The sequence below is a fragment of the Festucalex cinctus genome, chromosome 19 (assembly GCF_051991245.1).
Source record: "Festucalex cinctus isolate MCC-2025b chromosome 19, RoL_Fcin_1.0, whole genome shotgun sequence".
Classification (NCBI taxonomy): Eukaryota; Metazoa; Chordata; class Actinopteri; order Syngnathiformes; family Syngnathidae; genus Festucalex; species Festucalex cinctus.
The window spans coordinates 14,233,881-14,253,571 of NC_135429.1; the positions used below are offsets into that span (position 1 = coordinate 14,233,881).

General features: G+C 39.0%; 3 protein-coding genes across 11 annotated transcripts in view; 1 reads left to right on the forward strand and 2 right to left on the reverse strand.

Annotated features, from left to right (window-relative positions):
• The window catches only part of apoea (apolipoprotein Ea), a 29,186-nt gene extending 23,013 nt beyond the window's left edge, over window positions 1-6,173 (reverse strand). Inside the window, exons 1-2 of one of the 2 annotated variants that reach the window (XM_077507716.1) lie at window positions 5,991-6,173; window positions 5,494-5,625 (exon numbers count right to left, since the gene is read on the reverse strand). The gene's annotated coding sequence lies outside the window, so the exon portion shown is untranslated. Of the gene's footprint in view, window positions 1-5,493; window positions 5,626-5,737; window positions 5,806-5,990 lie in introns of those variants that run through there. The other variant, XM_077507717.1, reaches the window with a different exon arrangement.
• LOC144007813 (free fatty acid receptor 3-like) lies at window positions 721-4,562 on the forward strand. The gene is made up of 2 exons (XM_077507718.1): window positions 721-790; window positions 3,614-4,562. Exons 1-2 carry the CDS (start codon window positions 773-775, stop codon window positions 4,514-4,516), a joined length of 921 nt encoding a protein of 306 aa, XP_077363844.1. The 5' UTR covers window positions 721-772; the 3' UTR covers window positions 4,517-4,562.
• A 280-nt stretch (window positions 6,174-6,453) lies between the features above and the next one.
• On the reverse strand, window positions 6,454-19,579 carry ago3b (argonaute RISC catalytic component 3b). 8 transcript variants are annotated; one of them, XM_077507712.1, is made up of 20 exons: window positions 19,498-19,579; window positions 18,991-19,245; window positions 17,035-17,206; window positions 16,827-16,947; window positions 16,368-16,576; window positions 16,143-16,279; window positions 15,355-15,489; window positions 15,159-15,246; window positions 14,929-15,076; window positions 14,338-14,457; window positions 14,145-14,267; window positions 12,823-12,956; window positions 12,570-12,754; window positions 12,313-12,472; window positions 12,069-12,159; window positions 11,781-11,975; window positions 11,572-11,706; window positions 11,400-11,501; window positions 9,917-10,116; window positions 6,454-8,421 (listed from the first exon to the last, which is right to left on the reverse strand). In XM_077507712.1, exons 2-20 carry the CDS (start codon window positions 19,007-19,009, stop codon window positions 8,313-8,315), a joined length of 2,583 nt encoding a protein of 860 aa, XP_077363838.1. In that variant the 5' UTR covers window positions 19,010-19,245; window positions 19,498-19,579; the 3' UTR covers window positions 6,454-8,312. The 8 variants fall into 8 exon arrangements, with proteins under 8 accessions (XP_077363838.1, XP_077363836.1, XP_077363837.1 ...); XM_077507710.1 differs by having other exon boundaries at window positions 12,823-12,980; XM_077507711.1 differs by having other exon boundaries at window positions 14,124-14,267.
• Between the last annotated feature and the right edge of the window lie 112 nt (window positions 19,580-19,691).

Consider the following 19,691-nt stretch of genomic DNA (forward strand, 5'->3'; position numbering starts at 1 on the left):
TATTACTGTATGTTTTTACAATATAGAATGCTATTTTCCTTATTAAAAACATTACAAAAACTTGCGTGTGTTTTTTTTTTTGAATAGATTAATGGAATTTACATTCATTTTAATGGGGAAAGATAATTTGAGTTATATGTTGTGAGTTATCGCAACAAAAGAAAAACAATTTTTAGAAGCATTTTTTTTTTTTCACTGAAGCAATCCCACAGGCCCACTGAATATTGTGTCCGAGTCAAATGCCATTTTTAGCACATGTCGCGGCCCGTAAATGGCCCCCCGGGCCGTAGTTTGGACACCACTGATTTAGACAAATATGTCATTCAGATGGAAAGTGGTCATTAATTCACCCTGTCATGAATATAAACACCCCTTCGTAAAACTGCACTTTTGCCAATTTATTGACTCATGATGACTTTATTTTTTTCATTTAACACTTATTGATAATGAAGTCACCCGTTGGTGGACACTGAAGCAAAAATAAAAACACCTCCATCCAATCATCACATTTGAATGGCACGTCATCCTGCCAACTCTTTCTCTTCCGAGACCTTTGATACTTTTGAGTGATTAATTTCCGTGTAACAAATGTGAGATTATGAGCAGTTGCGGGGTGATGATGTTTGAAGAGTGTGGGCGAGAAACATTGTGTCCAAAAGCTTATTAAATTTCCGCCGGTGAAGGTGAGATAGCAGATACTGAACGTGATATACTTCTAATGATGTGTGAAAATGGAATAACAGTCATGCTGGGATGGAGAGACTGAGGCATCATGTTTGATGGTGGTCAGGTAGGCATAAGTCAATGTGTTATTTATAATACGCATTATTAATTAAGATCGCAAATAATTTCATTGCAATTACAGCACTTTGGAAAAAGAGCTCTTGCTATATTGTTTTATTATAAACCTCATTAAACTTCAACGGACTGGTCAAACTCATCATTTATCCACAAGCAATTTCTTGGAAAAATATTTATTGCTATATGGGGTGGGGGGGGGGTTAATATTTTCTAAGTAGATAAAATTAATGTTACAAGTCTATCATTTTTTTAAATGCAATTTTTTGGATGATTTATTTCATTTTTGAAAAAAAGCTATTCATACAGGCTATATACCTCAATGATGCATTTTCTCTGCATAGTTGCAGAAGCTGTTTAAAGAGGTGATAGGCAGTATTACATAACATTAAATTGTATTATTTTATATTGCAGTGTTTGCCTTGAGATTCCAGTGACTAAGGTTATAGGTTATTCAAGATATTAGCAATCATTCAGCCAATGTTTTTTTTTTTTTTTTTTTTTTTGCTTTGACTGGAGAGAAACATTTTAAGATACGGGCACTGTAAGGAAGCGGTGAACTCAACTCACTACACAATAAGCAGCACTTTGGCTAATAATTAGTGTTGTCAAAGTTAAAGCCTTAACTAATTAATTAATCACAAAAAAATTATCGCATTAATCATTGTATTACCACAGATTAATCACACTATTAATTTTCACCGCAGTTGATCCTTTTTAGCCGACAGTGGATGGTTCCATTAAAAGGTAGCTGTTGGAGTTTGAGTAATAAACATAACTACATGCATTAAAGTAAAGCATTTAATAAATGTTTATATATGCCGTAGGTCATTTTTCCCCCCCATTTTAAATAATGAAAATAATTATTTGATTAGAAAAAGCAGGATGAGCGTGTGCAGTGGATTTAAATTTTTGAAGACGCCCTCATAACATTAAATGTCGAAAAAATTAACACATCACTGGTGCGCTTCAAATTTAGCGGGCAAAATATGTTGGGGGGGGGGGGGGGAAACTTTTTGTCAGTGATTAATCATGATTAATCAAAAATCTAAGATGTGATTAATCTGATAAAAAAAATGTTAATCGTTTGACAGCTCTACTACTACTACTAATAATAATAATAATAATAACAACAACAACAATCCATTCATCCATCCATTTTTTTGACCGCTTATTCCTCACAATGGTAGTGGGGGTTGCTGGAGCCTATCCCAGCTGGCTCTGGGCAGTAGGCGAGGTACACCCTGCCAGCCAATCGCATTTAATAATGACGATGATAATAATAATAATAATAATAATTCAGATTTTTATAGCGCTTTTCTTTACAAATACTGAAAAATAATCCAAAAAACTTTGCCAGTCCCAGTTTAATAAATTCACTGCCAAACAAAACAGTCCAACAGCGCAATGCTAATTAACATCCACACTGCGGCGCTATAAGCTGATAGACGATGGCACAATGACGTGTAGAAGACAATATAATAATACTCAAGTCACATATTCTTTATCCTCTGCGATGAATGACTAACAGTGGCGCCATACTGATGGCATATGCAGATTTTAGGCGACGAAAATAAAGAGCAATTTTAGTCAACTAAATTGACAGTTTAGTTGACGTATTCCTTCAGCATACATTTCAACTTTTTTAAAGAAAATAAAACACACCTATTTGCAACTGTAGTTTAACACTCGAGACCTTGAATACAACGGTGTCTTTATTAGCTGTTTCAATAACACATGTTGAACTGTTTTAACATAAATAAATAAATAAATAAATAAATAAATAAAAAAGGAGAAGTGCATAATTGCTTGAGATTAATTTTACAACTGCACAATTAATGGAAACATATTTGAACATTAAATAAAGTGCAGTGAACACTTAACAGTTTCTGAGTGGTTCTTTTTTTCGCCACTCGCAATTTCATTCCTTCTGACTGGATTGTGTGAATTGTCATCACTGTCAACTGTCTGGCAACCAGTCCAGGGTGTCCCCCGCCTACTGTCCAGAGCCAGCTGAGATAGGCGCCAGCACCCCCCGCGACCCGTGTAAGGAATAAGCGGTCAAGAAAATGGATGGATGAATTTTAGTTATCGTTATAGGCTCAATGAATGGCTTCTATTTTAGTTTTTGTTTAATTTTCATCTGAAAAAAAATGTGTACGACGAAAATTATGAAGAAAATCTTTCGTCAACAACACTATCACTGATGTATTGCAATACAAATTAATACATGATTAGATGGAGTGTACCTGATTTTTTTTTTTTTTTTTTCCCCCAACATGAAAAGCTTAACTCATTCACTCGCAGCCATTTTCACAGAAGCAATCCCGTTCGCTCCCGGCTGTTTTACTGGATTTTGACTGATTTTGCAAGGCCCACAGAATGTTGTGTTCTATTGCTATAAAAGCATGGAATCTATCAAAAGAAAGATTAAAGTATCTTCTTTCACCAGGAAAAAAGTATGTTTCAATTTGTTTCCGTTTTGCAGCAATTAGCATTAGAAGAGAGCTAAGTTTCATCAGTTTTCACAAATCTATTCCAAATTGTAAGTAATTGAGCTTTTTTTTTTTTCTTTTTTTTTTACATGGCCCTAGTTGATCTCCTTTGCTCTGTTGCCACCTGCTGACCGTTTGTGTAATAATTACCATTTCTGCAACCGTTCTTTGCAGCCTTATGTATGCTCTAGCATTTAAAAAAAACAAACACGTAAAAACGTATAAATACGTCTTTGGGACACTTAAAACATTTAAAAAAAAACATATTTACACATTATTGGGAGCAAATGAGTTAATAATGACCATTGTGCGTTCTCTAGTGTGCGTCAGAGAGTGGAATGTTCCACCTTCTACTGTCTGTCTACATCTTCACCTTCCTGATGGGGGTGCCGGCCAACATCCTGGCATTCTGCACCTTCTGCCGCAAGGTGCGCACCCGGGCGGCGCCCATCGACGTCCTCCTCCTCAACCTCACCATCTCCGACCTCATCTTCTTAGCATTCCTGCCCTTCAAAATGAAGGAGGCCTCGGACAACATGGCCTGGGAGCTGCCCTTCCCGCTTTGTCCTTTCACCGGCTTCGTCTTCTATGTCACCATTTACAACAGCACCCTGCTGCTCACCGCCGTGGGTGTGGAGCGCTACCTGGGCGTGGCCTACCCGCTCAGGTACGCTCTGTGCCGCAGGCCCCGCTACGCCGTGGCGGCCTGCGTGCTCTTCTGGGCGGTGACCTCCTTGAACCTCAGCATCGTCTACATCATTCCGTACACTCAATGGGAAAACCACCTGGCCAAGCCTCCGTCCACCTGCTACTTGAATTTCACCGGCGACGATCTGAAAATCCTGCTGCCGGTCCGCCTGGAGCTCTTCTTCGTCCTTTTCTGCGTCCCCTTCGTCGTCTGCTGCTTCTGCTACGTCAACTTCATCCTCATCCTGTCGCGTCTCCCAAACATCAGCAGGCGACGGAGGCTGCGGGCCATCGGGCTGGCCCTCGGCACCCTGGTGGTGTTCGCGGTCTGCTTCGGGCCGTATAACGCCTCCCACGTGGTGGGCTTCGTGAATCAGGAGAGCGAGTGCTGGAGGACCGTGGCGCTGCTCTCGAGCACGCTCAACGCCTGCCTGGATCCGTTTATCTTCTACTTCTCGTCGGCCGCAGTTAGGAGCATGCTAAAACATTGCGTTAAGAATGTCACGGAAAAGCTGCACATCCTGAGGTGCGGGTGACTTCCTGCTCGCACCGCCGAGGACAAAAATATCAGCCGAGGAAGTTCTTGCAATCTCTTGTGTTATGTACATTACTAAGTTCATTATAGTTCACGAAAACTAATGAAATGCCTCCAACTAAAATTGGGAAAAACATTTTTGTTCACGAAACCAATGTTTATAAAAACTAAGTCAACATATAAAATTTCTTTACAATATGTTGTATACGCCTCCCATTATTCTAAATGCAGCATTTGGATGAATATTGTGTTTATGGAATGAGTTAAGCAACAAAATCCACCCATTTGTAGCTGTCAAGACTATCGGTGACCCGGCACGATCGATGACGCGCATGCGCAGAAGATTCCGCCATCTTGGATCGCCAACTACGGCAACTTCACTAGTACAAAATAACTTTATAATGCTTGCGCGATAGTGCGCGGTCGTAAAAACAATATACAAAATTGAGAAGAAAAAAAAACAAATCTTAGATTCGATGCATTATAAAGAAACCATTTTAATTCTACAGGTTTTAAAGACGAACGTTTTACTTGCGACCCCATTACATTCCTAGTGAGTCTTCATTGTTATTATTTATGTTTAGTCTGCAGTATTTTTATTGTCTTTAGAACAATGTGTGGCCAGTATCATAGGATAAGTTTTGAGGGTGGGTGAGGCACAGGGGCGCTCTAGGTTTTTTTTTGTTTTTTGTTTTTAAAATTCCTTTCCCTTTTTGGACAATGATTCCTCTCTGTCTAATCCAGTTAAAGATACTCACAAAGTTCCTGTTTGTATTTAGAATGTTCAGTTTTTTTTCCAATGTGTAGGGGGTATCACTTTGGTATCAGTTTAGTATCGGTTCATGTATCATGTAAATTCGTTTATCAGTTTGGTATCAGGCCTGACCCACAAAAGAAATGAGATCTCAAAAAAAAAAAAAAAAAAAGGAAAAAAATATGTCCAATGAAAATACGAGGAATCTAATATTTTTGTCCTACCACCCTCCTGGGAAGTAGGCCACCATGGAAATCTGAACGTCTCTCGTCGAAGTCCCGCGTGGCATCCAGTCCATAAATGGCACAGTTCAATCCTCAGAAGATTCTGTCATTCAAAAAAAAAAAAAAAACAGCCTGCACAAAACGTGCAGCGCCATTACTCAATATGAAAAACATCTACTTAAAAAAAAAATAGCAAAACTTCAATTGACCAGTGAACAAAAAGTAATTTGTACTCCTAACTCACATGGAGTCTACAACGAAATTTCAACCACAAGGCTGTTAGCTTAGCTCGCGTGCTAATGCGCCTGCTAGAAGTACATGTCAGAGTAAATACACTTGTTCCCTTTCTACCTCCGCTGCCAACAGTAGCATTTCAATAGCAGCTAATAATTCCAGTTGTCATACGCATCATATCCCGACTGTTTTTTACAGCTTAAACGTTGAGCAATACGTTGAAATAAGGAAGCTAACTTTGCACTTTCAAATAAAACACTCACCAGGATTCAATTCTCCTCAACATTCGAAATGTTACATTCCACCTTCCTTGGTAAAAACACCTCAGGATTCGACTCCAATACTTCCCAGCTTACAAAAGAAAGCTTTCCAAATCTTTATGGAAGCCCAATTATGAAAGCCCCGCCACCCCAGAGGCTTCGTCAAGGGGGGCGCGTTTGACCTCGGGGAACATTCTTTTTTATTTTATTTATTTTTTTAACTGTCTTAGAATAAAGTGCAATTGCACCTCCACTACATTAGGGAGCAGTGGCGCTCTCATTGGCATCATTTATTTTATTTTATTTTAATTCGACAGAATAAAACGAGGAGCTATGACGAAGCGTATGGGGGGTGGGGCGCAAGATGTTTTCTTCTTCCTAGGGGGACATGACAGAAAATAATTGAGAAGCACTAGACCAAGTGTAATGCAGATGCCAATTTTGAAGAAAAACAAGGACAGGGCCATTTGTAAGAGCACATTTTAATTGCATTCAGCAAGTTATCACCACCAAAAACAACACTTTCGTTTTGAACAAAGAATTTATTAGAAAAATTAAATATGAAAACTAAATAAAAGGCTTAAATTAGGACCAGGCGAGTGTTAAGACAAAACCGTCTCGACTTGAGTAAATATCAGCAAAACGAGAACATTGTCTAATAGGTGTGATATGCAGAAAACAGGTATCGTATTTGTTTTTCCTGGGAGACAAGACTTATGACTGTAAACGTCTCGAATTCACATAGTTACAAAAATAAAATAAAGAAAAGATAAGTGGATTCACAGACACTTGACGGCTGCTTTATTATATTATTGCTGTCCAAAAAATGTGCACATCAAACAGGAAGTAAACTTGTGGATACAGCATAACGTCTAATAAATGAGGTTTGTGTTGAACTATTTTTATAACAAGGGTCGCAGTTATTATGCATGTGGGTTTTAACTTGTCACTGACATTGTCCATCCACTGAACACTCCCTCCGTCACATCTTTTGGTCCTGTCAGCTCCAAAATAGATCAATTCTGCATATTTTTTATATATATTTGTAATTTTTTTGTTTTTTTTTGTTCTTGGCATATGACAGAGGCACACAAAGTACAAAAACACCCCACAGTATTCTAATGATTAAATAGAGAAGATAGTTTTTTGATTTTCTGCTTCTTCTTTTTTTCTTCAGCACCATCACAAAAAGGCACAGAGGTTGAACCTTCGACTAGAAAATGGAGATGTTTCACTACAGATCACACATCGTGGGTCTCAGTGCTTTGCATGAACCGATTCGGAGACTGAACACGCTTATTAAAATAATACCCCTTACAAATATGCCTCAAATCTTTGGACAAATGCAGATGTCCAGTTAAGCCCAAGCTCTTGAAGATGATTAAAAGCCTTTATTATTATTATTATTGTTTTTGTTTTGTTTTTTTTACTTCAAGTAAACTCAATGAGCGGTCACGTCTCATCAGGGCACTCCATTCATGTGAAATGGGGAATTATTTACATGAGTAAAGATGCTTTAAATGCAGGCAAATGACCCTTAAGTGCAGTGAATATATAATTTTCAAGTCCCTCTGTATTAACATATAGTCTATAATATGCATTTTCAAGAAAAATACTACATCATTCTTTAACTAGCAGCAACTAAAGTTGAGTTCCGGCGACTGTGGTGGTGGTGGTTCTGCTGTGAGGCTAAAAGAACGTTCCAAACCGACATGCTTATCACAAAAGTTATTCCACGCAAACATTGCACTCTCTAATCCCATCAGGCACTTCAGTAGCTTCCCTTCACACGCCTTATGCTTTGCATCCCAAACAAACTTCCTGAAGACAAAAACAATAATAATCACTCATCACAGAACCTTATTGCACTGAAGGACACCCCGAGGTAAGCCCGACAGACATCTTTGCTCTAATTCTGTATGTAAGTGTGGATTTTTCGTTCAAAGGACGATGCTGATGACCTACAACATAAATAACAGTCAAAGTGTATATGCACTTCACAGTAAGGCATCATGGGATGGCTGTAAGTCATCTTTCAATAACCGTCACCCGACAGACTGGCTGACTCGTGTCCACATAAAGGCAGCTTGCCGTTTAAAACGCAAGAGAACGACGTAAAACGCAATAAACCGGGACTTATTAGTCCTAAAAGGGTCTTAAATGAATATGAAAATGAACCAGGCGCTTTGGGTTTCCCTACCGTCTTCAACTGTGACCCTAAACGAGCATTTTTTTTTCTTAAAGGAGAATCCTCGACCATGAAACTTCAGCGGAGGAAACTGAGGTGCTTCCACTCGCATCCGGGTGGCTCATCTCTTGGCGCGCTCACGCGAAGTACATGGTCCTCAGCGTGTCGTGGTGGATCTGAACGGCCTTGGCCAACGCCTGAGGATCCCTGCCGTTACTCTGCCCTGAGATGTGGCTGCCCTCCGCGCTGGCGGCAACAGCAACGGAGTTCAACAAAAGATGGAGTCCGTTATCAGTGAATTGAAATTGCACAGAGAAGGCAGAAGCAACGTCGGTTAGTTGTCGATGTGCAATTCAACGAAATTCAAATACAATTTCAACAATGATTACACTCCACAATTACAAAATCAGCATCATCATAATAATAAAAAAAGATTATTAATACAAATTTTGAGTTGAGTTGTTTAAATTTACACGTGCACCTTTTTTAAATTTTAAAATAACTAATTTAATACATTTTATTTCATCCAAAAGGAACTTGCATAATTACAGTGTTTCAAAGAATTTTATTTACCCTAATAATTTTTACGTTTAAACATTTTTATGTAAAAAAATGTAATTATCGTCGAGGGCTTGATTATGGAAAAAGTAATAATCACGATTACTTTGGCAATAATTGAAATCATAAATATTTATTTATTGGTACAAAAGAAGAAAATGTTTAAGCATTTAAAAATATTCAGACCAATAAAAAAAAAAAAAAAAACACTAATTATGAAAGGACCAAAAATAATTTATAGCAATATACCTATGTAAGGAATAAGCGGTCAAGAAAATAGATGGATATTTACAATATTTAAATTTATTGGACAAAAAGTTCATTTATTTTTTTGGGTACAAAACACTAAGATGTTTTCACATTAAAATTATTAAGAACAATTTACCGGTAATACAAAAATAGAAACACTATAATTATGTAGGTTCCTTTTGGACCAAACAGAAGTTATAATAATATATATTTATAAGGGTATATATTTATTTATTTATGTTGGCAGCATGTGCACTGTGCTGTAGGACAATCATTTATTTATTTTTTGTGCAAAACAAGAAAATGTTGAAATGTGAAAAAACAAAAAATAAAGACAAATAAAATTCTTTGAAACACTATAATTATACAAGCTCCTTTTGGATGAAACAACATTTATTAAATTAGTTATTTTTAAAATTTTAAAAAGGTTCAAATGTATAAATTTAATCAAATCAAAACTTTGTATTAATAATGATTTTTTTTATTTGTGGAATGCAATGAGTGAAATTGTAATTGACTTTTGATTAACTGCATGCACAGCCCTATTATCGACCTAAGTGTGATTTCAATTATTACCAAAAATAATAGTGATTCATATTTTCATAATCGAGCAGCCCTAAGTCGATGCTATCAGGTGGCATATGGGCCAAAAATGACATTTTTGTCTCTCATTCACCCAAAAACTCAAACAAACAAACAAAAATAAACACCATACTAGGCGCTTTTTCTTCTCGCCATCAAATATACGATTAAGTCAAGGAAAAATTGTTTGCAAACTTTAACGGGGACCACATAAAGTGACATGGAGGTCCACATCTGGCCCACGTGCCTCGAGTTTGACACTTAGGATTAATGCTTTACTATGAATACATTTAATATACTAAGTGTGTATTTTATGTATCACTTTTTTTGAATTGCAGAACAGAATCTTTACCTGTCGTGTTCTTTGTCCACCAGGTGGTAGCGTGCACGGAAGGCCACCAGGTGGGCGTAGTAGGCGGGTGCCGGGATGGAGACGGAGCGTGTGCAGCGGACGTACGTGTGGCACAGCTGGTAGGTGAGCAGCTGGAACTCGTCGGCAGTGAAACAGTTGTCGTCCCACAGCACGTGGTAGTGGGACGGCCTGCTTGTGCCCTAATGACGCGGGGGAAGAGGAACAAAAACATACAAGTTAATGCAAATGGAAAAAAAAAAAAAAGTGCTTCACTGAATCCACCAAAACATTAGCACTAATGCGCTATATAAATAAATATGACTTGACTTTCCACTAAGGAGTTTTTGCTGATATGAGGCTGAAGAGTTCAAGGGGTGCTTTGCTGCCATCTTGTGGCATCGAGAGGTAGTCATTTGTGTGAGAGCATTTCAGGAGTGAATATTATGGAGGACCAAAAATGCTAAAATTAAAAATAAATACATTTTTAAAAAGTGAAAATACAAAAATAAATAAATAAATAAATAAAATAAAAAATAAAAAGATGAAACTAATTAAAAATTCAATACAAACAAGAAATATAAATGGAAATAAAAACAACTAAAATTATATATATATATATATATATATATATATATATATATATATATATATATATATATATATATATATATATATAAACACATTAAAGCAAAAATACACAAATAAAAGAAACAAGTAAAAAAAAAACAAAATATAAAAATAAATACAAAATAAATATATAAATAGATTGTGACATAGCGATATTAAAACTGCCACAATATCGTCGTCGTCCTGTTCACGATATTTAAATGCAACACATCTTAAAAAAAGTCAGGTTGATTTCTATTTGTGCAGTTCTAGCACCCTCTGGTGGTGCAATTTAATTTCCATTAGGGATGTTTTGGCCCTTCTATGGTGAAAATTTACACTAATTGTTAGATGAAGGGGAACATAATATGCCTGTGAAACAAGTCAATATGTGGAGGAACTCAATGTGTGCGCGCATTAATAACATAATAATAATAATAATAATAATAATAAATAACATTGATGTTATGTACAAAAACACATTTAAAATTATTATTTTTTTTACAATATTGTGACCTTTTTTAAATATCGCCAACCTCCCCACAATGTCGTGATAATTATCGTATCTTGAGCTTCATATTGTAATAATATGGTATTGTATTTTTTTTATTTAAATTTTGAATTATATTTTTAGATCAATTTTTTTTTCACTTTTATTTATTTTCTATTTTAGTATTATTGGTACTAACTCCATATAAGGTGATGTAATCCTGAGTTATGTGGAGTGACAGCCAGTCACAAATTAGAAGCACCTCAACTGAAAGGAGTCGGAAATCATAGACGTTCAAGTTTGACTTCGGCCACCATCTGCTGCATATTCTTATTATTAAAATAAAGCTAAATTTCACTTGGTTTCCCGTAGGCCTGACACGCTTACCTGGATTCCAGCGTGACTGCAGAGGTAAAAGTCAAACTCGTGAGGGTGGGTGATGTCGGTGTCCACTGTCGTGCCAGCAGGAATGTTGCCGCTTCTTCCGACCTGCCAGGAAATCAGAAATCATCAGTTTCTCAATTCTGATCCTGTGTTACGAATTAAAAATGACACTCACCCGCTCATTGCGATCTGCACAGAAGAGGCGTGTGTGATGTCGTTTTTGTACAACAATGTAGGTAATTCCTGGCTGGTATTCCTTCTCCAGACTGATGCATGCCTCTCTGATAGCTAGTAGCTCATAATATAGCACCTACACAGAAAATGGTTGTGGCGAGGGGTGTCAATGATTCATTGTAATGTGGAAACGTGAAAAATATTGTTTACCTGTCTGAACTGGCCCTCCGACACACCATCCCTGTAAAAGATAATTCTTGTTGGCTTGTAGCGGGTCGATTTGTAGAACTGGATCAAGAGCTCTCGCACCATGGAGGCCAAGTCTTGGATGACCTCCTGTCTGGGCCTCTGGACTCGCACAGTAGCACAGTACCTGCTGGGGTGAGCGTCCATGCTGCCGACAACCTGCAGAGGAAACGTATTGGATTGTGCTTCATTTTGCTGGATGCACAAAAAAGTGGAGCGTGACATTTATTTTTGTTGAATGTATTGCCACACCGCTGCAATTGATGGCTTCTTGCCATCTCCTGCTGGAGGATGAGTGACGTCGGCTCCGAGGAATATGATTGGCTGCTGGAAGACTGAGGGTCTGGGTGGATTTCGACAACACAATATTATTTTAACAACACGTCAGATCTGATTATTAAAATATTCTGATCATTCCCAGTTGTGTTATTTTTTTTTATGGTTATGTAAACAGGCCAAATTATGATATCATAAACATGCTGCATGTATTGACTACCGTTGGTGAGGCACCAGGATGTTGTTGATGCCTCCAAGTTTGACGTTGATCTTGAGGCAGAGGTTGGACAATGTCTGTGGTGAGGTCTTTACTACGTTCTTCACCTGGACACACTGAGTGGCCATGCCGAGGAGAGTGTCTCCAACTCGCTTCACCTCAGCTGCGGATGACAAATATGATATTTCATTACGGCTTCTGTGAGAGTCATTATTAGTATTTGAGTATTACAATTGGCGTAGAAAAGGTCATCTTTATACCGTAGACGGGTGTTTTTCCAGGGAGGATTACGATGATTAGCTGCAGCCCCAGATACGTGTTTTTCAGGTGTCTGAACATGGGCTCCACACTGTCGGCGCCTTGGGCATATTTACAGAAACAGGGCTGACCCTGAATTGGCATGCCGGCATCTTTTGAGATTTTCCGCAGCTGATCGGTAAAGCTCCTAAAAGACGAGACAAAAATTTGATGGCACATAATACAGGTGGCCTAATCGCAACCAACCCAACTCACTTTAGCATCTCTTCACGACACTGCCTCTGGGTGGCGAAACAGGCAATGGCCCATATCTTGATCTCCACTCCGGTGTGGAACTGCTTCCCCCTCATGTCCCACACCCCGTGACTGGGCGTCGCCACCGTGCGGTTCTGCAACGACAGTGCAGGGTTGATCTGCTGGAGCAGACAAGCACACAGATGCACACAGTGGAGCAAGATTCAGGCAGCAAGCAGCAATTACAGCTCAAAAGCTAAGCGAACAGAGGGATGATGACAGCACAGGGGTCAGCAACCTTTCCTGTCGAAAGAGACATTTTAGGGAAAAAATTTACCAAAAATATGTCTGGAGCTGCAAAACGTGAAGATTGTGATTGTCTAAATATGCAGCATCCAATACTTTGACGTTATTTTTTTTACCTTTCATCTTCCGTTTTTGGTCATTTTCATACATTTTTATACTTTTCTGACTTTCTGTTAAATTTCTGACATTATTGGCAATTTTATAGACATTACAGCCATTTCCTGCCTCTTTTTTTCTTCCTTTTTTGGACAATTTATGGCTATTATATGACACTTTTTTTCTGCCTTTTATACCAGAAATGTTCTGACATTTTTGGCAATTTTGGGTACATTTTATTGTAATTTTCTGGATTTCTTTTTTTTTTTTTTTTTGTTATTGGACATTTTACAGTTACTTATTAAACTATTTTTAAATACATTTTCCGATTTTTGTTTTTTGACATTTCATATAGTTACTTTATGAACATTTCCTTTTCTGCCTTTTTAAAATTCAATTCTCATACCCTTTTTTTGGGCTAATTTCAAGGGAATGTTATGGTAAATTTATGCTTTTTCCTCTTCATTTTTAGACATTTTATGGTCACTTTTTGGACATTTTTAGATAATTTAAAAACACTTTTTCATCCGTTTCAACATAAAATTTTGGACTGACATTTTTTGGCATTTTTTATCTAAATGATTAGTTAATTTGAAGAATAGTTTATCTTAACAAATACAAATAAATATGTAAAAAAAATATTTCTACTGATTAATTTATTTATTTTATAAGAGTTCCACAGGGGGCCACAGGAAAGGGACTAAAGAGCCACATTTGGCTCCAGAGGTGCAGGTTGCAGGCCCCTAACATAGCAGTAGGTGAAAGGTAAATTCTGAAAAAAAAAATCAAAATGAAACTGCTCATTCAAAATAGCATGTGTGCTCAAAAGAATAGATGCATTTTTTTCAGATGAGTAGTCCAGATTGTTAGTCTGAAATATGTCGTGAAAGAAAGGCATGCAAATGCTGTGTGGTAAGTACCATATAGGGTTCGGAGCTCACCCTGCCGCCATACTGCAGCATGGGGGCCGGCAGGACGCGGCCTGTCACCTGAGCCATCTCATCACGGATGTGGAATTGGAACTCTTGGACAAATGGGTCGGCATCGTAATTAGCGCTGCGCACCTATGAGGAGAGAAAAGTTGAGTCAACAACTGACAAAAGGGATATTGGTAAATCTGTGAGGGATGTTTACCAGCCGGCTGATTTCCTCCTGTCTGTCTGGGGCAGAACGGGCGGTTGCTTTTATCATGGTGGATGTTTGGTTATCTGTCAGCTTTTTAATGCAGCGCTGACCAGCAACAACATTGCAAACCTGGAAAAAAAAAAAAAAAGATTCACCATGTTTATCCATTTGTTGTTTTTTGTTCTTCAAAATCATTGGTGGATAATTTAATACATTCACAAACTCTAGAGCTTTGGTTCTCAACTGTTGTCACACAGGGGCCCGGGTTTTCCTATTGTAGCCAAGTCGCGACCCACTTTAAGAACAATTACTAGTAAGAAAATGTAATACTACACAAGTTTAGGCTCCACGTTCAAAGTGTCTTTCAGAACACCTCGTTAAGAAACTGATGATGAACATGACAACTGCAAGTAAGTCATGTAAAATATATTCTTAACACTGGCGTCTGTAACAATGAAATGTCATGTGTCTGTACCATTGTAACCTAAGGAGCCCCTGCAAATAGTTATTACCTGTCCGCAACCCACCCAAAATGGCTCCGCGACCAACTTAGTGAATCATTGCCCTATAGTACAGAAGGAGTGTGTGGTGGTTAGTTACCTCAAGGGGCAGGTAGGTATGTTTCTGTTCTTGGCCCACCTGCAGGCAAGGCAGGTGGGGATACTTGAGATGCAGGCTGTATTTCTCTCGGAAGTATTGTGCCACTGTGCGTTCGACTGTCTGACCATTCTCCAGTTGCAAAGGAAAACTGAGGATTTCAAGGATGCAATGACTGGTTAGATGTCAGGTTAACCAGCAATTTGTAGTATGTTTACAAATTAAAATCATACGTTTGGAGGCTTGCAGGGCGCCGTGTTACATTGCAAACTCGATACTTTCTACGCATGGTTCCACAGTGTGTCACTTCTACTTTTAGACCTGGAAATACAGTGAAACAAGTATATGAAAAACAACAACAAAACAAACATTCATGACAAGTGGAAATAACAGGTTGACAATTTGACATTACTGGAAAATGTTCAGCACCTTTGATTTCTTTGGTGAATTTGACCCTGTGGGAATCGGTGAGTGGGCGAGGCTGCTCATCAATGTTGTGGATGTCCAGGACCTCACACATGAACTGGATGACCGGCTGCGCTTTATAAAAAGCTGTGGCTGACACTAAAATAAACGACAAGGATAGAGCTAGTTTTATTGTACGGTGAACGCAGATAGGAGTGTTTATTTAAAGAAATGTTGCACAGACACCAGCAAGGCCTTTACTACAACATGATCTACAAGCTAAATTCAAATTAGGGGTGTCAAAATTAGTGTGTTCATTTTGAGTTAATTTAAAGTTTAATTCAATGTCTTCATTTCATAGCAATTCTTGCAAGTTCACTGCTTCCGGTATGTGTATGTAGATGTCAGATTTTCTTGTCCAATCAGATTTCAGGCTCAATGCGATGCCATGTCAACCTACCCAGGCCTTCCAGGATCACTAGCGCTGGCCGGCATGATTAGCAATGATAAGTGAAATAAGATACTTGAATAACTTACTTGAACAAAAAAACAGTGTGGTAAAAAAAAAAAAAAAAAAAAGTCAATTCCGAGTAGATTCCAGAAAGCCCTAAAATATCAACAAATGAATCCTTGTAGACTAAACCAGGACATTCTCAACATGCCATGGTGAGTTCAAAGAGGGAAAAGGCAGCATTTGATCTCATTGTAAATTTCACAGTCACGAGTTATCTAAAAGTTCAAGTTTTCTAAAGGTTAAAACAATTTTGGGGGGGGGGGGGGGGCAGCACTGTCAGAATGTTACGCTAACTCACCATCAATATTGAGCATCATCTTCCACATCGCCGGCCGCACCGACTGATGAAAGCCAAACCAAACCTCTCTTCCTCCACCAAGCGGGTGGTCGTAACCTTCTGGCGAAGAGAAGAAGGATCGTCCGACAGGCGTGTACCTGATCGCCATGGAAAAAAAAAAGAAAGAGTCATTTAAAAACAGGACTGGAAGCGGCAAAAAAAAGTGTCAGCTGAAAAGTATCTTACTTCATGGAGGGAAGGTGACGAAGAACGACATCAACGGCATGAACTGGATTGGTGCTGACGGGTTTCTCGAGGTCCAGTGGTTCAGCTACGCTTCGTCCCATTAAAACCTCATGCAGCAGATGCCAGCTGACCAGTGACACAAACCTCACCGTGACCTTAAACGGGCGGTCCTTGCCACCTTCGCCTGGTAGGGTGACGTCCAAATCAACCTGAGAAAGAGGATTTGTTATCTATCGGAATTTATCCCCAAATCGAAATTGCTCACAACTGTGGTCGTGTCTATTCTCACAAAATGTACACGCTTGTACATGTATTTTCGATAAATCATATTTTTGTAGTGTGTGGCGGTAGTCATAGATAGTATGAGAACAAATATCTACCGTATGAACATTTCCTTACTATATTACTGTTTAGAATCTCAGAACCATAACATGACTATGAATGAATGACTATTCTTACCCCACCAGTTGCAACAGGAAGTGGGTTCGCTGTGTAGAGGCTTCTTTTCCCATCATAAACTGGAAGATGGTCACCAAAGATGGTCACCTTGAAATGCTTAACCATGGAGTCCACCACCTCCCTATGGAAACAAAGCACAGCAATTGATTGATTCCTATTTGGCGACAAAAGATTCAAAGACTAATCTTGATAATGACTCTTTCGTTACCTGTTGACCCGGCGAGGGCACTTTTCAGGTTTGATATCGACCTCGTAGAGGTAGACATCGATCTTGGGGATATCAACCTGGAAACAGTTTGCAAGAAGCTTGATGGGCTTCCCAACGGTGCCATAGCCGGGTCGCTGTGGTAATGAAAAAAGGGCTTGGGCACTAGCGGCTCCTGCAACAACACCACACAGACAGGAGAGCTATGAAAACAACATTTTTGCTGTCGTGCTCTCATGTTATTGCCAGGCTACATTTCAACCATGCCAAGAGTGAAAAACATTTTTTTTCTGGTCAGTCAAGCCTTTTTATGTACTGTAAGATGCCTTCTGAGGGCAACCATACGGCCCAAGATGAAAACAATTGTGATGTGACACCCCTGGATTGTAGCACTCTAATTTAGCATCACTATGAAAAACCAGAGCAAAGACAATAGAACTCAATATCAGTCCAGAGCTGTAGCAAACAACATCAATAACACACAAAGCTGGGACTCACAAACTATGCCCCTTAGCAACAATATAAATTGACTAACGACCTGACATGCTCAGTTGCTGTGTAATGAATGCAGGAAGCAGCTAACTGACCATTATTCAATAGTTTGGGTTGCTATGGCAGTAGCTGAAAAGGAACAGACACACACAGCTGTCAAAGTGAGTCAGCCTCTCAGGCCCACCTGACGGGTTCACAACACCTGCCTTCGACAGACAAACGACGTAGATAAACTGGTTTAGGCTCTCGCTTTCGCTCACTCATTTACTCACACAGTTGAAATAAATGCTTGCTGGCTACTGTAGTCAAACATTGGCATGGCTATTGAGTAATATATCACTTATCATAAGTTTGCTTGCCGAAGAATTAAATGAGCAGTTTGCTCAAAATAGGGGACTATGGAGCTTTGCAAAATGAAAGAAGACAAGTGATGTACTATGTAGCGATGATGACATGGGAGGAACTTCACGTGGGGCATATATTCAGATTGAGAAAACTTTATTTAACGCTGCAGAGCGATACCTTCAGAATGTACTATCGCCCCCTTCTGAGTTGATATTGTTGTTTGTGATGGCAATATAAAGAGGCCCCAAGTTCCCAACTACAGTCGGGAAAACAAGCCACATGTTATGATAAATCATCTCTCTGATAATGAGCTCTTGTTATTTTTTTGAGGGGACTTGTAAGCAGGGCACAACAGGATTGGCTGCCTACAGAGATGAGTAAATAAGCACCGCTTTGAGCAAAGAGGAAAAGGAGAGACAGGGTCATTCATGTATGCCTTTCGATTAATGTGCATTTTCCCACGTGCGCCAGCGTATACTTGTTAGCTCTAAGGAAAATATGAGTAGCCAGCTAGTCTGCTCTAAAAATAAATGTGTATTGTTCAGAATTAAAACAGAAGATTGTTAACACCTAATTACTTATTTAAACTTAACATGGTGCACATTTCTTAATCTACCAAATATTCCATATCAGTGTTTGCAATTTGAACAAACGTTGATTTGAATTTGATTATTTATTCGGCCCTACTGTGCAGTATTTGCATGTATTTTGTTGTGCTTTTAGGTTTTATTTTTCTTTAGACACTCCTGGCCACCTCACCCTGAAAAGTACATATTTATTTGAAGACATTCCTCAAAAAACAGAAACACAAGTTGTAAAGCTCATTTTTCCCCCTTCTACGAAATCAGTAATGCTTGGAAGCAGTGTTTACATGTTTGACACATCAGGGGGAAAAAAATCCTTCAAATGTTTTAGGACTGACATTCAACCGGTTTCGTCATCTGGTACACTTGCAGATAAACCAATTCTGGACAGATATGAACAATTTTACGAAGCAGGTTTTAGACCTGCAGGTGCAAGCAAGAAAACCAACGCAATTCAGAATGCGGGTGTCAACTTTGACCAGAACACCACATTAGAGCTGTTAATAGCTACGATCGACCGCCAGGCAAGACAACCCACCTGTTGTTCCGCTTTCCATTCATGAGTTCTCTCCCCGGATGACCCGGCACCCAGAGACAACCCTTGCTGCTTAGAGAACGTCGTCCACGGAAGGTCCAAACGCTGCCTCCCGGTTGCTCCAGCTGATGTGGAACCGGGCCGCTGGGTAGGAGGGTTCACTTGGCCGGTAGTTCTCTCTGCTGCCTTTCCCTAAGTAAGCCAAGAGTGACACGAATCTCCCCCCGCTTACTTCTTTAGAATTTCTTCCGGCTCAAGCTGAAAGAAGAGAATGACACTTTTCTCAAATTTGTACAAGCGGAGTTCGCTCGATATGGCTGACTTGAGTGTTAGCCGCTAACACTCAACAAACTGCGGGGAACATTAGTTAGCTTTAGCTATCGTCATTTACGACGGAGTGACAACACGACAGACTCATATGAACATTTACCTAATAGTTGATACCGTCTCCCTGTTACTTAGCGTGAGAGGCTTTTTTTTATATATTAGACTATATCAATGTTTCCCTACCCCGAAATCTGCCTCGACAGCAGCGACAGCCAGTCAGTCTGGTGTATGAAATGTATATGCAGCGCCCTCATCTACCCTGCGGTCAATGTGTCAAAGAGTGGCAAATTACTTCCGAAATAGCCCTTCAAAAGATGTATACTTTTGTCTGACTGTTTTATCGTATTTCTGTCCTTGAGTAACACTTTCAGATAATT

Coding starts and splice junctions, on each gene's coding strand:
- ago3b (XM_077507705.1), bottom strand. Junction 16,280..16,367: donor CGTCACCTTCCCTCCATGAA/GTAAGATACTTT, acceptor CATGGCGATCAG/GTACACGCCTGTCGGACGAT. Junction 12,160..12,312: donor ATCCTGGTGCCTCACCAACG/GTAGTCAATACA, acceptor AAATCCACCCAG/ACCCTCAGTCTTCCAGCAGC.